Raw genomic sequence first — 19,021 nt, 5'->3', positions numbered from 1 at the left:
GCATCGAAGCTTAAATCTAACAAGCGGAAAAGCCGAATACTAGGTCTTAACACCTTCGCTGTAGGCTCGGACTCGCACTGGTCGATCCGCAAGATTTGCTTAGAGCATAGGGCATACAGTTGTAAGCAGTGCACTCATTGCGCGTTTAATGTTAATTTGGACGTTATCGTTCTGCCAGTTTCTATTCAAGACGAGGAATGAAATTCAATTCGACAAAGAATCCGCTAATCGTCTTCTACAGCTCTTTTGTCTTGCAAGAAAAGTTATAGGAATAAGAAGAAAAAATGAAATTTTTTTATCAATACATACGTTAGCTTCAAATGTAAATAAAGATCACTCTGACGAAAATATGATATTTGTAGTATAGATATTTATTTACCAATTGCTTTATGGCTGATAATCGTATGGAGCGATTCTGTTAATGATCAAGAGCTACGAATTAATCAATTGAATTAATGGCACATGAGCTGATCGATCGCGATGATAAATTATGCATGAACATATCTCTCAGATTTTATCATTATGCACGATATACAGGCGAAATGTTTCTTTTGCAATAATTACGCGATTATCGTATTTTCTGGTGTTTTTTTCAGTTTGCGAATAATGGAAAGTGGTAAATACGTTGTTAAAATCACGATAATCGAAATTGTTCAGATTTTCAAAGATGACAAAGGAGGGTGATTTAATATTAATATTAACGAAATGTACACTTTGTATTTTAATAAGAAAATTTTATCGGTTAGAATTTTATTTTTTTTAGACAATAGATGTTATTTCAGTTTTAAAAAAATATTTCACATGTTACAGAAAAACAATTTTCTATTTTTATACAAAAATAAAATTGAAATATAACACATTTTCTGTTGTAAATAATTTCCTAAAAATTTTTAATTATTTATTACAACTAATAAAGTAAGAATAAATAGAAAAAAGAAGCTTTACCTATTTTATGAAATGAACAATCAGGGTATTATTATTTTCAATCTAAAGTGTTCTCTGAAATATTTTTAGTTGCGAGATTTATGAAAGATTTGTGAAAGATTGACGAAAGTAATCATGAATCTCTACGAAGCAAAATTTCCCTCTCGCTCATAGATTTCTATACGTTTAATAATGTAGAAGAACAAAGAAAAGAAATAATGAAACCGTCGCGATGATCCTTATTAGGAAGGAACGTAAACTTCCGCGTGGAGGATTGTCCGACCGTGTTAAAAGAAAGAAGTTGAAACGCGGGCGAGCCGGAAGTAATCGCATTTTCCAACAAGTTATAAACTCTGACAGTGCCAAGTTTAATTAAAACCTACGACGGTCGCGCGCACGGCGCCAAAATTTCTTTCCCCGGCGAGAGGTCTCCGTGGAGATGAGAGGAAGGGAAACCTCGGCTATCGGGAAGTTATCGGTTCAACAAGTGGAGCCGTAAAGCGCTTAATACGCCACATCGGCGATATGTTCCCGTGTGAAATCAATTTCGTTACATATAGCGGCACTGTGTGCCGGCCTTGATCAATCTTCCTTCCATTGCTGGGATCGCGCTATTACCGGGAAGTGTAAAGTGAAACTTACGCAATTACACGCGGTTCTAAGCTCTCTACAAGGTGTTCCGAAAAAAGTGCAAATAACATCATACAAGCAATCCGTTTAAAAATAACGAGTCAGAAAAAGTTATTAAAAATTTCATATAAAATTGAATTGAGATTAAAACATCTGTATATCAGAAATCTGTATATCAGAATATTTATTAAATAATTATTATTACTTGATGTGATACATTTCGTTATCCAATTTAAAGTTTTTGCTGCGATAACTTTATTAAATTATTTTATCGACACTTGATAAAATTGATAATTATATTCAACTGAAAAAAATTAATGTGTGTTATTATTTTTACGAAAATGATTTTCCAATTTTTTGAAACTTCCTGACTGTTGGTAAACAGAAAATTAAATGTGAGAGAACTACTCAAACATCAATTTTCTGCGTTGAAATAAATTCTAAGTAATAATAAATATTTTAACATATATATATATATTTTAATAAAATCAATGCACACTGCTTGTGATCTTATCTCGGACGTCCACTGGGAGAAACCGAAGAAATTTTTGCGCCAGTAATATTGGACGTGGTCTTTTGGAAAGCATGACTCCATGGAAATAGGAGTGGGCAATGTGCCCGAAAGCCATTGTCAAAAAAAAAACAATAGCTGCAACGATAGATCGGCTTTTTTGTATCCATTCATCCTCTCGCGATTCGAATTCTTTTCAGAGAAAGGACAAAGGTGGAGATCGATAGATCGATCCGAATAAATTTCATCTTGGCTACGCGACGCGTTAATATTGATAACACCGATCTCGATAAACGTTCGATCTACTTTGCGTTTCAAATCACTCTAGAACATTAGGAAGAAGATGCCATCTTAAAATATGAAACGCGAGCGTATTTCGCGATAACTACAGCTCCAACATTTTAGTTGCGGCAACTCGCGATGCATAATCCAACGACGCGAACAAAACGGGGAAGCCATTATTACGATGCATCTTGTTTAATAAAGATTAGATGTATATAATTATTGGTTATAATAACGCGAATAACAATACGCATTCTTTCAACGCGTGAAGGCGCGATCATTAACCATTTAGTGAATAATTTCGCATGAAAGAATCCTTTCTCTTTCTCTCTCTCTCTCTTTCTTTCTCTCTCTCTTCGGTGTGAATTGTCGGTATTTCTCAGACGAAGTGAACGAAGAGAATGAGACAGGAGGAACGTGAAGAGACTATGAAACTTCGGTTGCTGCGTCGTAGTCGAGCAGTGCCTGTATACGGACTGATAGATGAAAATGGATGTCGTACAGAGAGATGGTTAGTGATGGTGGCTGCTCTGGCGACTGTGGTAGTATATATACTTTATATATATATATATATATATTTCTCATTTTTCATAGCTGGCGGTAGTGCAGTTAAATGCAGTGCTGTGAAGTGCAGGCACGCGCGCATATAGGTAGTATAGTGCAGTAGTAGTAGTAGTGACAGTAGTAGAGTTAGTAGTAGTAGGTAGTAGTAGATAAGGTAGTAGTCCATTACAGGCGGACACAGGTTAATGGTAAAATAGTTACCCGGGCGTTACCCTTGACGTTGCCAGAGTGATCTCCGCTCGCGGAGGAGGAAGGACTCACCCGGTATCCACCGAGGTTGTTCACCACGCAGGTGAAGGTAGCGTCTCGACCTTGCGGGATCGTTACGTTCTCCAGCGGGTAAGCGAAGTCTGGCTCTAGCCCCGTCACTGAAACAAACAATAATAATCGCGCGCTAATTCAATACGATTCTCATTCTCCATTTCATTCTGCTTTATCGTTGGAAGTTTCGCTTGAGCAAATAATTCTTTAGAAAGAAAGTATTGATTCTAAGATTTAAGGATGTCACGGTGACAGATCGAAAAATATAGTTGTCTTTAGCGTTTGCAATTGTGCTGTTAAGGAATCATTTTAAAGATAAATGAGACGGTTTTATTATATATTTTACTAAAAAATTAATATTTTTTTAGCTCTTTGTTTCTTTAAATATAGATATTGTTTGCGATGTAAATTTAGTTTGTATCGAATTAAATTGTCAAAATACATGATTAACAACTTAATTGCTATAAAAACAATTATATTTTTCCTTCCAGCACCGTCCCCTCTCCTTTAAAATTTAAGAGTTTATTAGATAGATTAGAGATAATCGGAGGAGAAAAGGTGTTTAACATAATATTTATATTTAAAAAAGAACGTTGTGAGTTTTATTTAAGTATCATTTAAACATATTGCATATTAAGATCGGTTAGTCAATTTTTGTCAGAATAAATTGGAAAGTCGCAGTAGTTTCGTAAAAATATCCCGAGGCTTTTACCACGATACGCACTGGATATGCAGGATATTTTATGTCGTGTTATATATTCATGGAAAAAAACGGGCCTTTGTAGAAAGTTTGGCGTTATGGGCATCCAGCTATCTCATAACAGAAACTATCGTGCACTATGCGCGAATGCCTAAGTACCGGTGGATTTTTTGCGAAATGCTCAAAAGTGATAAACGAGTCAGCGACGAAACATTCCAAGCAATTTTCTCACATTTCCGAGATGTCTATAAATTCTAAAAATATATTTGTCTCAGTATTGTTGTTACCTGCATTATTTTATTAACGTAACAATATTTGCGCACAATGTAGCGATAATGAAATGATAAAAAGATATGATATTAGCAGTGATAAAATAACTCGTTTGAGAGAAATTTAAGAGCTCAAGCATATCTCTATATACTCCACATATATAGAAATCACTGTTAACATATTCAGCGGCGGGACTAAATTAATTTGTGGAATTTAAATAGTTTGTTAATGGGATCCCATTGCGGTGCATGTATTTCGCAGGCTGTAACAATCCGAATCGACAACATTTAGCCGGTTTACGATGTAAAAGTAATCAACGTGGAATTAACACCTGTCGCTCGTGAAATAGTTTCCCGGCGAACTTTATCTCGGAACCTATATTTTGCAAATAAACGATACAGTGAAATTGCCGGAAATGTCGCTCGTTTGGTGTGAAATAGTATGTCATTCTTTTTTTTAATATTTTCTGCCTACAAGATCTATATTTTTACTTCAATATGTGGCGTAAAGATACACTTTTCTATTAACCGTAGTAACAAAAGTAGATATGTTTTATCATCTATTATTTTCATTTAGGATTAAATATTAATAGCCTGCTGTTACAAATACGTAATATTAATAAATATATACATATAAATTATGTATATATTTATTTTGATAATTTTATAATGTTTTGTTGCACAATTAGTACATTATTAACTATCAAATAAATAATATATAATACGTATTTAATCGTGAACGTGTTTTATTCATGTAAACAAATATAACAATATAATATCTCATGCAGTAAGATTCGAGAATTTCCAAATTGCGACAGTAGTGAAGGCAATACAGGAAATTGGTAAGCTATGTGATGGAAATTCTATCGACTATATTTTTTCTCGCCGTGGTCGGACAATCACTGCTATAGCAGGATTTAATATTGGAAACTGAATTCCTGTTACTTTTAACACTTACCTTTGTGAACGAATTTGCACATTTTATCGTAGCATTCCGCGATTTAATAACTATAGCTTCAATCTATGTGATCTTTCTTGTGAACCGATATTTCAATCAATATAAAAACGTACTTTACATAGTTTTAAGTTGTTAAAAAATAAAGCTTTATAAGCGATAAACGTAATTGTCGTAGTATCCCATTTTATTATTATAATATTTAATGTTTATCAAGAAAATACATGGAAGAACAATTTTGCCAAAGTATCTAAAAATTTAACTAGATACAGATCTGAAAATAATTTTATTAGGCTATAAAAATAATTATATAAAAAACGCTCAAACTGGTTATTAGAATGTCAAAACTTTTTGCAGCATTACTGCATCATGCCTGAGATTCGTACATAATTATTTTGCTCCAATAAATTTTCCAATAAATTTTCAGATCTATATTTACCTAAATATCTAGATCCTCAAAACCGATCTCTCTCTGTATAAAGATATTTCGAAGGTATAATATTTGAAAACATTATAATCATGACATTATAATCATGACATTCACTCTCTTGTGATTGGTACTACATTTTTACGTATTATGTATTATATTTAATATATTTTAATATAGTTTTATTTTTTTATGTAGAGCGCCTGCAGCCTTTGTTCGGTTTGCAAAAGAAAATATTACACATTGTAATGTATCATATGGCCATTATGTAATTGCAATTGCGATGCGGAAGAGGTACTTCGAGACAAAGAGAGATTCAATATGATGCTCGTGTCTGGTGAACGATACAAAGAAACTGACTTACGAGAAAAGTTCGCCCGCCTCTAGCGCGAGAAGAACTTCTGCGTATTGAATTTAAATTCGCGGCTGGCAGCAGCAGCAGTAGCAATAGTAGCTAGTATCATCTAATGTAACTCGGTTATGTGAATTTTATGAGGCCAAATGGAAGGTAGGAAAAACGCGTTTTATGAAAGCCGCTGATCGATTTATCTGACATTCCCGCGATGACAGACGCGACTAAAAATGGTTCCGCGATCTTCGCGCTTCGGAAATGCTTCGACATCTTTACAATGCGTAATACTGCAGTATCCTATAGAAAAATTATCTTCCCTTCATAACACAAGATATTATAGGTATCTATCAATTTTTATAAATGCGTGACAGTTACAAAGCAGCAATGCGGACAGTTATCAATAAATATATTGCTTTCTATTTAAATCAATATGCCACTTTAAAAGGTCAGTCGATTAAAAATGTTATTTCTCGATATTATCGGCAATCGTTTATAAATCATAAATTAACGTACTTTTAAAAAAAATTTAAAACATGATATTTCATTCTGTATAAAACGATAGCTCGTTAGCAAAATGCGAAACAGATATTTGTTTCCGTGGCTGTTGAAAACCGACCATTGAAATACTCCAGTGAATAAAATGCTCTTCCTATAAACTATCGCGAACTATTTGCATTGCCACTGCATTGCGACGCTAATATAATTGGTTACGCAGATATGTGCGCTATAATTTATCGCAATTGCGACAACGTGAGATGCCACGCTCTAAGGAAAATAGCTTTTCCTTCAGAAGATGAGAGGAAGTTGAATTTTACGGTCGCGGTATGTGACGAAGATGTAGGACATATCGCGGCATGCCGCGAGAAGTCGGCAATTTTGTTGACTGAATTTTACGAGTTATTTAAAGAGTGATGTATATACATAAACACTAAGTAAGCCATTTGTAAAATATATTGCGAAATTTCTGTTCGCTAAACATGTCAATGACTGAATAAATTGAAACAAACAGAATTTACTGACATGCCATTACCAATAAATATTATGACGCCATTTCTGAATATGTTTAATGAAAAGTTTTCTTTCTCTCTCTTTTATTTTAAAATTGAAATATTCAAATTTCATATTTTTATTTATTATAATATTTATGATATCTAATGTCAATTTATATGCAAAAAATATTTTTTTTCTATTTTATAAATTATGTTATTAATTTTTTGTATCTTATATTTTGACACAGATGCAAAATATAAAAAATATAATGTTATATTTAAAATATTAACGTAACATAAGAAGGTGATTATAGCGGAGTTTTAGCGATTTTAATTCTCTGGATATTAATTGGAATCTTAAATTTTTTATTAATAAAAATATATTGAAAAATCAGTATATAAATTTCAAGACATACATAACAAAATTTTGATATAATACAATTTCTTATATATAAATAATATATATTGATTTCTAGAACATTGCAATTATTATAATTCTTTTTTTATTTTAATATAAAAATTTGTACAATTGATTTTAATAACACTAATAATATCTAAAACGATTAATTAAATGTAATTTTAAAATATAATAACGTTAATGGCGTCAATTTTGTTTTGATTCGAAAATGAAAATTAATTTATTATTATACATTATTTTTTCAAATATTTTTAATGATAATTTTTAATGATAATTTAATCTCTCATTATCCTATTTCATTAAAATTGCTTTATATTTTACTTTATTCGTTAAAAAATTTGAAAAAAAGATTAATCCGAAAAAAAACGTTAATATCGCATACATTTCTTTTTTTGTAAGAAGATAACTTTAATCTTGTTATTTTAATATATGTTGAGTTTACTGTGTAACGTGTATAACAGTTCGTTTGTCATAACTAGTTTAAATTACAAGAAACGAAATATACAATGAAATTTATTTTCTACATTAAACTTCTGAAACTCCGGTTGGGATCTTGGTGTTTGCGTTGTTATGACACATATTACACGTACGCAAAGCCAAGTATATGTATCATTTGTATGATGAGACTTGAGCGGGCAATTCTCTTTCATGTTTATTATCTTTTAAGACGCGATCATAGCAAGTACTAATAAAGACATCAAGCCTGATAATTCTCTATTAATAATTAGGGATAATTTGTTTTACTCTTTATAGCTGTTTTATAGGTATCTATCTGATATATGATATTGAAGTCTCGATTTTTACGGCGCAAAAAATGTGCTATTACAAACATTACACGATTATTGTCCGCGAATAATTATTAATAATTATTAATAATTAACAATCAATAACTCGTGATCACACACACACACACACACACACACACACACAAAATTGACTTACTTTTAATTGATAAATATCTCCTAAATGTATGGAGGCGATTTATTGGAATAAATATTTTACAGTTTATTATTCATTTAAAGCAGAAATGATAAGGAATAAAAATTTTAAACTATTATTTATAATAACAATTTTCTTAAAGATATTTAATTAAATATAATTCTTGCATCGCTCTTTGAATTGAGATATGGCTTTTAATTTTTGTGTTTTGAAAAGTGTAAAATATCATACAATAAATTATAAATCAGAACAAATAATTCAAATAGCGAAAAATCGTGATTTATATTGTACCGTTTTAATACATATATTAACAATATACACAATAATTTACAACTCATTAATACAAATATTAATAATATTTAATATATTAATTTCTAGTATTTCGTGAGATCTCAAAATGTATTTGCAATATAGGAGATGCATTTGATTGTTTATTTTCATAAAATCCCTTGTGTTTTAATTAGTTATTTAATTGACTTTATTAATCGTATTACGCAGTATTACGGTGAAAGTATTCTAATTATGAGCAGATGCGTGGTCATAATTAATCATATTTTTGTGAGTTTGTGTTATATGAGTGCTATGAAAAAAATAAAGAAAAAAAATAATGAAACAAAAGAGGAAGAAGAAGAGTTTTAAGGAGATATCGGGAAACAGCGGAGCAATCACGAGATAAGTAATCTATTTCATTTGCAAATCAATTATTTACAATTATTTTATGCGAATGATAATTATTTGAAATATTAATTATTAGAGGCGCGCTATAATTTGTACATATTTTACAGTTCAACGCGTACTTTATGTTGCTGCTGCACCACGTATCGGTAAATGACAAATCATATTTTATTTCAATTTGAGATCATGAATTTGTAAAAATTGTTTGTCAAACAGTTATTTGCCATATAAGATCTATAATACATTATAGATGCAAATGTATGTATTAAATTAAAACATAAAGACACATTACAGATAAATGAGTTAATATTTCACGTATCCATGCTCTCTTAAAATATGACAGAATAACATCAGTAATAATATTTAATATCTTAAAACATGCACAATTATCCATTGATTTATTGCGCAAAAGAGAATACACACACGCGTATACATAAAGTAATTAGATTAGTAAAAGGAACGCCGTGCCGAAACGCTTGCACTTTATGCGAAGCAACGGTCTCGCATAAATTGTCCTCGGCTACAAAGGACAGTGTAAAGTAATGCCACTTAATCCATCTACCTTTACAATAAAACCATCGCGCTATCCTACGAAGCGCAGTGCAAAGTCCCGAACGTGTAATGTTCGTTTATCTTCCATCGCGCATAAAGCAACGACTCGTGCAACCAAATGCAAATTTTTGTTTACGCTCTGTCAGCACTTTTATTGTGCAATTAGAGCGTTTACAGATCTTTCTTGTGCTTGCGAGATGAGAGGTGATTGGAAAACGTCTAGATTAAAAAAAAATCTATATTATATATTGTATTATACAGTACATGTGATCGATAATGATATATTCCGTAAGAATATAAAAATACTTTTTAATTTAAAATTATACGATTCTCTACGATCGATTCTCAGGAAATCTATAATTTCCATCTCGCAATACTTCACTTCGCTGTATCGATGGCGAGAATGCATCTCACGGAGTTACGAGCTTCCAACTATTCGCGTTGCACTTTTGCGGAAGACGCGAAGTATGGAAAATGCGAGGCCGGAAAAATGCAAAAAGTACGAAGTGCATCGCGTAGCATATTCCCACTCAATTAAGAAGTTTCCTTACGAAAATTTTTCCTATAAACTCACGAAGAGAGCGTTCGCATTTTGCACGCATTTCGAGCTTGTCCGTTACCAATGCCGACAACGACGATGACGACATATCGAAGCGTTGCGATAAAAATGCGCTATCTACGCTCACGGCTGAAGGATTACAGTTGAGTTGAATAGGATTGAGTTTGATAGAGGGAAAAGAGGAAATGTTCTACAAAGAGTCAGAGTTTGTATTTAATTGATTTTGTTGAACAGAATTGAATTTGTGACAGAATCAACTAAATACGATTAAGCCACTTTATTTGCATATCTCGTTACATGTAGCGTTAAGGATCTATATCGTGATGTTTTTTCGGATTCATGCTATTGTAAATACAACACTGACATACGGAAATCTTTTGCATGCCAGAAGTTTCATATACCCGACGAGAATGGATGACGTTTGCACGCGATGCACACATATGCGTCAAAATTGCGCGACGTGACAGATATGAGAGGATGTACAGAATTTATCAGAAGTCTTATTTTCTCTCAGTTGCGGATTTTCATAGAGTTTCATTTCATGAAGTTTTACTCTCACAAAGTTTTAATCTAAGGCGTTTAAATCAAAGATATTTAATATTGCAAATTAAAAAATTAATGACCACAAGTAATAATGACGGACAGCGCGTAAGTTTAACTTTGTCGAAGTCATAGTTATTCATTAGTTATTCATTAAGAAATCTGTAATTAACTGAGAGCACGTGGCTTTCTAGATACATACTATATAGAATCTCGATCGATCGTGGCCGCGATAATCCACTGAGTTAAGTCTGCGCGCGTACAGTGCAAGTAAAAGTTTTGAGTGTTATAACAAATGTATCTCGCAGAGTGTGCTGCCATCAAAAAGTTCGGTAACTGGGCGTCGTTGACAAATCGATCGTATGGAGCGTTCTAAGGAAACTTAAATTTAAATCTTGAAACTTAAATTTAAGTCTTAAATTAAAAAAATAAAATTATATTGAATCAAAATATTACACCTAAATTTATATATAAGATAAAAAATTATTCATAATGTGTAAAATTATTCATAATTTAATACATAATGGAATGCCATATAAATTTAAGTATCAAAAGAATTGAGAAAAAATATTATACTGATACATAAATTTCTTGAAGAGATATTTCCTTATTTTTCGGAAATTAAAAATTATACTTTATTAATATTGATAAAAACACGAACTACTTAAATGATTTAATAATTTAATTAAAAATTCATAATTTATATATTTGTGGCTTGTTTTTATATAAAATCAAAAAACGAATTCTACAAATACGAAAATAAAATTTCTTCTTTAAATTGCACAATTCAAATAATAATGGATATTGATAATATTACATTATTGTTTTTATATATATTCCTAGTTTCCTGAATCTGTTTTACTTATATTTTTCTCTTTTTTATTTTTCTTCTAATATAGTTTTGAATATAAAATAGTGCAATGTAAACCCCCCCCCCCCTTCTCTTTTGTATACTTATCTGTAAAACGGTCCATAAACTAACTTAATTTCTATATAGATCAAACAGCCCTATTGAAGACAATTCTGTATTTACGGGAAAAATCTTCCAAAAAAAAATTATTACCATGGTATCGGCAATTTTCCTCTAATATTGTCTAGTTTTATTTATTAAATCTGCGATATAAGCGGATTGACTTTTTATTCATAGAAATAAGCTTTTAAGTGGCTTCAATTGAAAATGCCTGTCGTAATTATGGAAATACGGAAATGCGTTCTGTTATTCATATGTATTTAGTTACTACGAAGAATAATTCCATATTTGTGTAGAAAAAAATTAGAAGTCGAGTTGACAGCGACTCTCGAGCGTTCTGATGCATGTGCATTCAGTGTATATGTCGGGAGTTTTCTGAAAGCGGCCGCTGAATTAATAATAAATTTGATTTTGTGGTTTAATGTGAATATACCAAAGTATGTTCCCACATACATTAGAAAATTTTTGCAAAATATGTATTATTATAAAATCTTATAGAAGTCACATTAAGAGTAATAGATTATGATAAAGATATAATCATTACGATTAAAATTTTAACAACTGCTTGTTTGATTATATTTAGATATATTGAAATGATATATTGATATGACACGTTTTCATGTAGGAGAAATCGGAGCTCATTGGCATAATTTTTGATATTTGGTTTTTTAAACAAATAATTATAATTAAAATGTACTAATATGATAGACATCTTTACGTTTTCATATTAAGAACGATTTCATACACTGTATAGTTTCTTTGTAAGTGACATACTAATACGCTACATTGCATAGCTAACTTGTCCCGATAGTGAGGTAAATTGATTACGGTCTATATGAAAAATCCATGAAATCACAATTGAAATATAAAATAGACCGCAGATATATATTTCTTAGTATAGATTATATCTTTTAAAGTTATTTTGTATAATAATTGAATAACAAAATGTCATTGAATAGAAAATGTGAACTATTTCAGTTGCAGTTTACTGTAATATGAACATATATAAAGTGTTTTGTCAGAGTTAAATTGTAACTGAAGATATATCTCTTAAAGTTATTTTGTAATAATTGAATAATAAAATGTCGCAGAGAAATAAATGTGAACTATTTTACTGTAATATGAAAATATATAAAGTGTTTTGTTAGAGTTAAATTGTAAATACTGAATGTTCATATGCACGATAATAATAAGTCAAGCTAAGCTTTCCTGAAATATGAACCAACGTACCTCATCCCTACATACATATAATCTGATCTAATTTCAATCGTTTCATTATAACAAATTCCTGTTATTATTCAAAATAATATGTTGTATATAATAGAAATTTTTCTTTAACTTTAATAATACGTCACTTGTATATACTCTCTCAAGCTAAAGAACATTGATGTAAAAAATTATGAAATGCTTAATTTAAATGAAAAAAAAAATATTCATATTATTAGAAGAGATATTTTACGGTAACTTTTCCATTGTTTTTTTCGCCATAAATACATAAACGAAACAGAACACAGAATTTATCTTGTGTGCCAACAAGTTTTGATTTCTTTTATTTTTTGTGATGAATCGCAGGTACGTTTTCTTTAATTCATCAATCGTTCCGTTCGCCGTTATGTTTCATGTTGCTTCCATCATGTATGACACAAAGGCGAGAAGTTTACTGCGCTCTACGAGGTTATTCGAAAAAGCAGTATCTCAAGCGCTTTTACGACGAGGAAAAGAATTGTGTGGCGAATCGACTGAGTTTATAGCGTCCGTAATACTAACATCGGATATCGCGACACGCAGCGTCGCGTCGTAACATGAACTGAATTATGTTTGACATGTTCGATTAAAACCTCTGCCACCTAATAACTTCTTTCTTGGACATATAGAGCGCTTTGTTGAAATTAATGAAGTTAATATATTTTTGTAAAAACAGAAACAGAATGAATATATCTATTTTTTGTAATTAATATTAGGCATACATTTTAAGTAAATTTATAAAATATTTTTATTTATTAAGTTTTTTTATTATTATTTGCTGTATCAATTAAAGGAGTTTATAACTCATTAGTTTTTTAATTTAATTTCATTATTATTATCAAGTTGGCATACAAGACTATATATATATATATATACAAGTTTATCTCAATATTGTGCAGTTTTGTCACACACACGCTTCAATGAACTTGTATACATATATATATATATATGCGGATTGCGCATGCATACTTAACAAGTTTACTTGAACGTGTGTGGCCGACTTTATTTACATTATTAACTACATGCTTGTGACATGAATTAGGGAAAGATATCTGTCGATTTGCTATTCACTGACTAAAACAGCAATCTTGTCAAAATGTGTTCCTCCATTCGTTTCTTATGCGAACTAAATGCGCGTTCTTACAATTTTTATCTTCTGCTGAGATTTACCTTCCTGTTGCTTACCGCATTCGCGACAAATTTCTCAAAGAGAGCTCTTTCTCTACACCGGATTTGGAAGCAAAATTTCGAGTCAAATCTCTCGGTAAGCTTTTCTCTCATCCAAGACATTTCATCTTCTTCGCGCAGCCCTCGTATACACGTCCTTAGATGGGTGCGAGAAGAAAGGGTTGCGTGTCGAATTTGAATTTGCAGAGACGAATAGGGAGAGAGGGCACGAGACGGCAAAAGGGGGTAAATATCTAGAATATCGCAGTGTGATGTGCCGACGCGACGGCATGGCACGAGCACGAGTTGAGGGAAGCGGCAACCGTCGCTGCCACATTGCCCGCTGAATTTTACGAGGATATTTACATGAGCGCAATATTTTATGGGACACTTAATGCCAGGTCACGTTCTGTCCCTCACTGCCGGGGCGGTCGCCTATGAATCAAAGTGCGCTTTAAAGATTTCTTTCTCATCCCGCGACGCTGCGGATAAGGAACTCACTCGGGCTCGTACTTCGTACGGAATATCTTACGCTGCATCTACCTATCTTATCTCGGAAGTCTCTTTCTCGTACTCTCTGTCTCTCTCTCTTCCTCTCTTTGTCTTTCTATCGCTTCCTTTCTTCTTTTCCTCCCTCTTTTTTCACTTTATTCCTCTTATATGCCTCTCTCAAATCAAAGAATAATCTTCTCTCTTGCGATATCAAAACCTTCCTATATCGGCGAGAGATTATAATCACAAAACGATAAATGACGAAATTCTTCAGCTCTCACGACGATATCATCCATTCGAAAATATCCATCTAAAGTGTCGCGATGGAATGCAACTTCAATGAATGGGGATGAAGTATATCGCAATGCATCATAAAGCATGATGATGTTCAAATTTTTATGACACACACATTTATTATATTCATAAAAAGAAATTAGTCGAATAAGAATTAACGCGATTAGGACGATTGGTGTCATTTTCAAGCGCAAATTATGAATTCGTACGATATGCATGCGCACATCGCGGATACTTACGAAAACGCAATTGTTCCCGTTCCCCCTTTCCTCTCTCCCTTATCTTTCCTTAATTCGTCGCGGAGACCCGAGGGCAAATGCAATTACTTCCCTAATCAATTTAGATAACTCGCACCGGAGCTGGCACGTAATTGTTAACGCGATTATCTGTGGCGCGACTGGAAAGTCGTGGAATAATGGACGGGCATAGGATACCTAGGCGTCGTAAAGGTCTCTTTTCAGGCTTAATGTCGTCTCCCTTGCGAGCTCGCATTCGACCCTTCGGGACGCATAGGTTTCGAGATAGCATCGCGTCAAAATTCAGGACCGAGTAACTTCAAATATCGAGATTCTCGATGAGAAGATTCGATGATGTGTACTAGCCGCAACTTGCAACAACCTAGTTTCAAATTATCATGATTAGTTCCCAAAATATTTATATTAAGATGAAACGAATAATTAAAAATGTTTTCAGAAATTTGTACAAGAAATTAATTAATTAAATTCTTACAATTCAAAGATTATTGTTCTTTTATTGTTTTTAAAAATGAAATTCCGAATTTTTATTTCGCGGCAAGTCGAGAAGAAAAAGATAAATTTAAGCACTCCTCGTGAGCTACAACCGTCGAGTCGCGTTGCTGTCGAGTCGCGTTTATTGCCGCGTTGTTTTCACCTCCAGATTTCTTACTATCGGGAGGGTTTAAACGCGGTGTATTTTCGCAATTAAGACCGAGAGATTGAGGCGAAACAGAGCCGGTTTTGCCATGCTCTCTTTTGATCGAATTTAACGCCGAATCAAAATGTCCCGTCCAAGCATCATTGTTTAACAGAAATTCACGCAACATTGTGAACTATTTTTAATTCGTAATTGAATGGTACATACATTTTAATGATAAGATATATTTCTGTCAATTAGCCGCATTATAAATCAATTTAATTGCCATTTATTTTTATAACTTCAAATCAAAAATTTATTAATTGTCTGACTCCCGTTGGGATAACACATGTCAAAAAATTTTTATATTGTATAATGTGGCAACTAAATATTATATATAAATATTATATTTAAATATTTAAATTTATATTTTTTGTTATCGTTCTTTGTACAATTTGACTTCCTACATTTGGAATAACGAATTGTAATCTGTAGAGAATGAGGACAGTCACTTGGCTTTTTAACAAAGGGACTTACGGCTATTCCCCACCCTACAGAAAGTAGAGAAATGCTCATCTCCTCAGTCTTACTTAGATAGGAATTCCAACATTATCATGAGAACATTGTCAAGACATCTACTGTATTTATGGATTCGCTGATGATGGTTTGAAGAAAATCGAAACGTACGAATAATTCGAATAATATAGACAATTATTGTACATTTATATCCTATGTAAAATTTTTTTAATTATATAGAAATTCACGCACTAATTTCCGCACTGTGTATATACTCTTATGTATATACTCTTGTAATCATGTATTGTATTGTATTTTTTAATTTTTTGAGAGCTCGATTAATATTTATATCTTGAGATTCATTTTGTAAACTATATTCTTCCGATTGTCTTTTAGCAAAATTTAATTTATCTTTTATAATAATATTCTATTGAATTGTAACAAATAATTACAATGTAATTAAATTTTAACGCAGTTGTTATTGACTATTAATCAATAATTATGTTTGGCAAGCTCTATGATTGATCGTCTTTAACTGCACGAGATGTGCTCTTGTCGACCGAAAGGAAATAAGTCGGTGCAAATGGGCAAATTTACTGAACTGTATTCAACATTGTGGTCCTAACTGAGAATTAGCCCTCCGCTTTTATTGCTATGTACTCTCGTTTAGTTTCTTGCGATCGGGCCTCGGAGTCCGAGGTGTGTGTTCGCATTTAATCTTTTCGTGCCGGCGCTGAATAAAACTTTTTGCTTCCTCAGACGATTTTTCGTGCACTCGCGATTCACATTCGTATCCATTCTGCAAAGTGTTGCGTGACTTACTGACGGAACACGTTCCTGTAAGATCATTTTTTATTACGAGCCTTATAAATGTTTCCAATTTATGGGAATGTGTGTATAGTTATATAGATATATAAACTTATTGTTTATTCTAGTATTTTATGTATGTGCCTTTTTATAATTTAATTTTCTTAAAAATTTAAAAGATATATTAATTAATTCAATATTATATTAATTAATATTTACGATTTAATGAAAATGTCATAAAAATATAATTGTTAAAATAGATTAAAATGTTTACTTTTTTGTACATTTCTTTAAACATTATAATACAATATTATAAGTTCCTTCTCGTAACTTTGTGGCCAAGTTTGTGAAATAGGATTGATTAAAAAGTTGAAGAGTATTTAAACATAACAGTTTCGAGTCAATACTTACGAATATCTGTGCTTGCAATTTAACATTGCTCCGCTAGAGAGAGTAAACCTGGAGAGTTTGTTTTCTCGAACAAGAACGAAGAAGATAAAGTAACTGGGTCGCGAGTTCCTTTCTACGATTGTATCCGACTTGTTTCTTAGAATGTGCCATTGCATTATTGCTTCGTTTCTCTTGACGACCACGGTCGTTAAATTAAAGCCTCGCATTATCGCTAGATAGAAGCATGTTGACAAGTGTATGACTTTGGTTGTAAATATTCGTTTAAATTACGGCGAGTATCGCGGCGAGGTCTTTATTCTTTAATGGAGTTTTAATCAAAATAGAAATTTTCTGTTGGAAACGCAAGTTTTGCAAATTTAAATGATGAAATATTAATTTTGTATTTTCATATCTGTAAACATGAATAATTTCTGTTTTACAAACTAGACTAATTGTAAAAGTCGTTACAATTGTCACTATTTAATAGATTGTTAATCGTATTTACGTGCTGCATAATATTTTATGCTTTATATCGTCGATTCTTTTCAAACAATTATGATGCATGAATATATGTATAAATGTGCATTCAAAGTGTTTGACTTAAAAATGGAAGATATTATTGACATATCCTGCATGATGTAACAATCAATGTTCTTGACATATATATTATCATACAACAAAAGTTCATAAAATGTTAAACTCATTACGATTCCGCAATCGTCTGTGAATGAGTGTGCAGCAATACGGGAATTAATTTATGACTCTTGCAATCGCTTTTGTATTATTTTATAGCAGTAAAAGACAAAGAGGCAGGAGAGAATCCGTTAGCTACAATATTTGTTGAAGTTGCTAATTTAACGGGCAATAGAACGGGACGGCGCTTGGTTAATTTCCGAGTGTCATTTACAGCAATAGTCTTTTTCGACGTTTTGATTTCACGAGCGGTGATGTTTGATACGGGCAAATAAATGTAAAATGGGACAAGAGCGATCGATAGGACGTAATTTGGAGTGTGTCGGAATGAAAAAAGAAATTAATGCTTGAAACGAACTACGAATTGGAGCAGAACCCATTTTAGAATAACATACTTTGGATAGAGTTTATCTATTCTAGTAAAAATAATAGACTTATTTTTTCCTACATTTAAATTTGCGATTTAACGTTTAAAATATAAAATTTACTAAAATATGGACTTGAAAAACATTTTTTTATTTTATGACTATGTTTTTATAATTTTTTTTTTTCATACATTGGTTGATATCGAGACATGCGGATTAGTCGTAGAAAAAAATGGAAAATATATTTTTAAATATAAACTCGGAAGATTTTTGCGAGTCATTTTACGCCCGCACATGAAAATGATAATGGATGCCGCGATACGACGAAATTTCGGAAATCCACCGATGGGGCGGGATTAAAATTTAATCCGGTCGTGCGAATCTCGTGTCATCCAATTATATAAGCTTACGTACGTGAAACGGTTTTTAACGTGGTGATGATAAAATGACTTGTGGTCAAAAAAAAAACGAGAAAAGCAGAAGAAAAATTCGGGTGAGATGTTGAGAGAGAGCGAGGAAGAGGGGGGAGGGAAGGAGAGAGAGAGAGAGAGAGAGAGAGAGAGAGAGAGGAGGAGGGAGGGGGAGGGGAGAGGAGAGAGTAGTAGAGAGTAGACGAACGAGAGAGAGACGAACTAAAGAAGAAAGAAACGAACGAAACGAAA

The 19,021-nt window shown here is 32.2% G+C and overlaps 1 protein-coding gene across 1 annotated transcript in view; it reads right to left on the bottom strand.

The window, feature by feature from the left end:
* Positions 1-19,021, bottom strand: part of LOC105626456 (lachesin-like) — a 71,821-nt gene that overhangs the window by 25,887 nt on the left and 26,913 nt on the right. Inside the window, exon 2 of the mRNA XM_012207757.1 lies at positions 3,113-3,279. Coding sequence (XP_012063147.1) covers positions 3,113-3,279 — 167 coding nt within the window. The remainder of the gene's footprint in view (positions 1-3,112; positions 3,280-19,021) is intronic.

The sequence above is a fragment of the Atta cephalotes genome, assembly GCF_000143395.1.
Source record: "Atta cephalotes unplaced genomic scaffold scaffold00005, whole genome shotgun sequence".
Classification (NCBI taxonomy): Eukaryota; Metazoa; Arthropoda; class Insecta; order Hymenoptera; family Formicidae; genus Atta; species Atta cephalotes.
The sequence above is the reverse complement of the archived record's forward strand: the minus strand, read 5'-3'. Positions and strand labels throughout refer to the sequence as shown.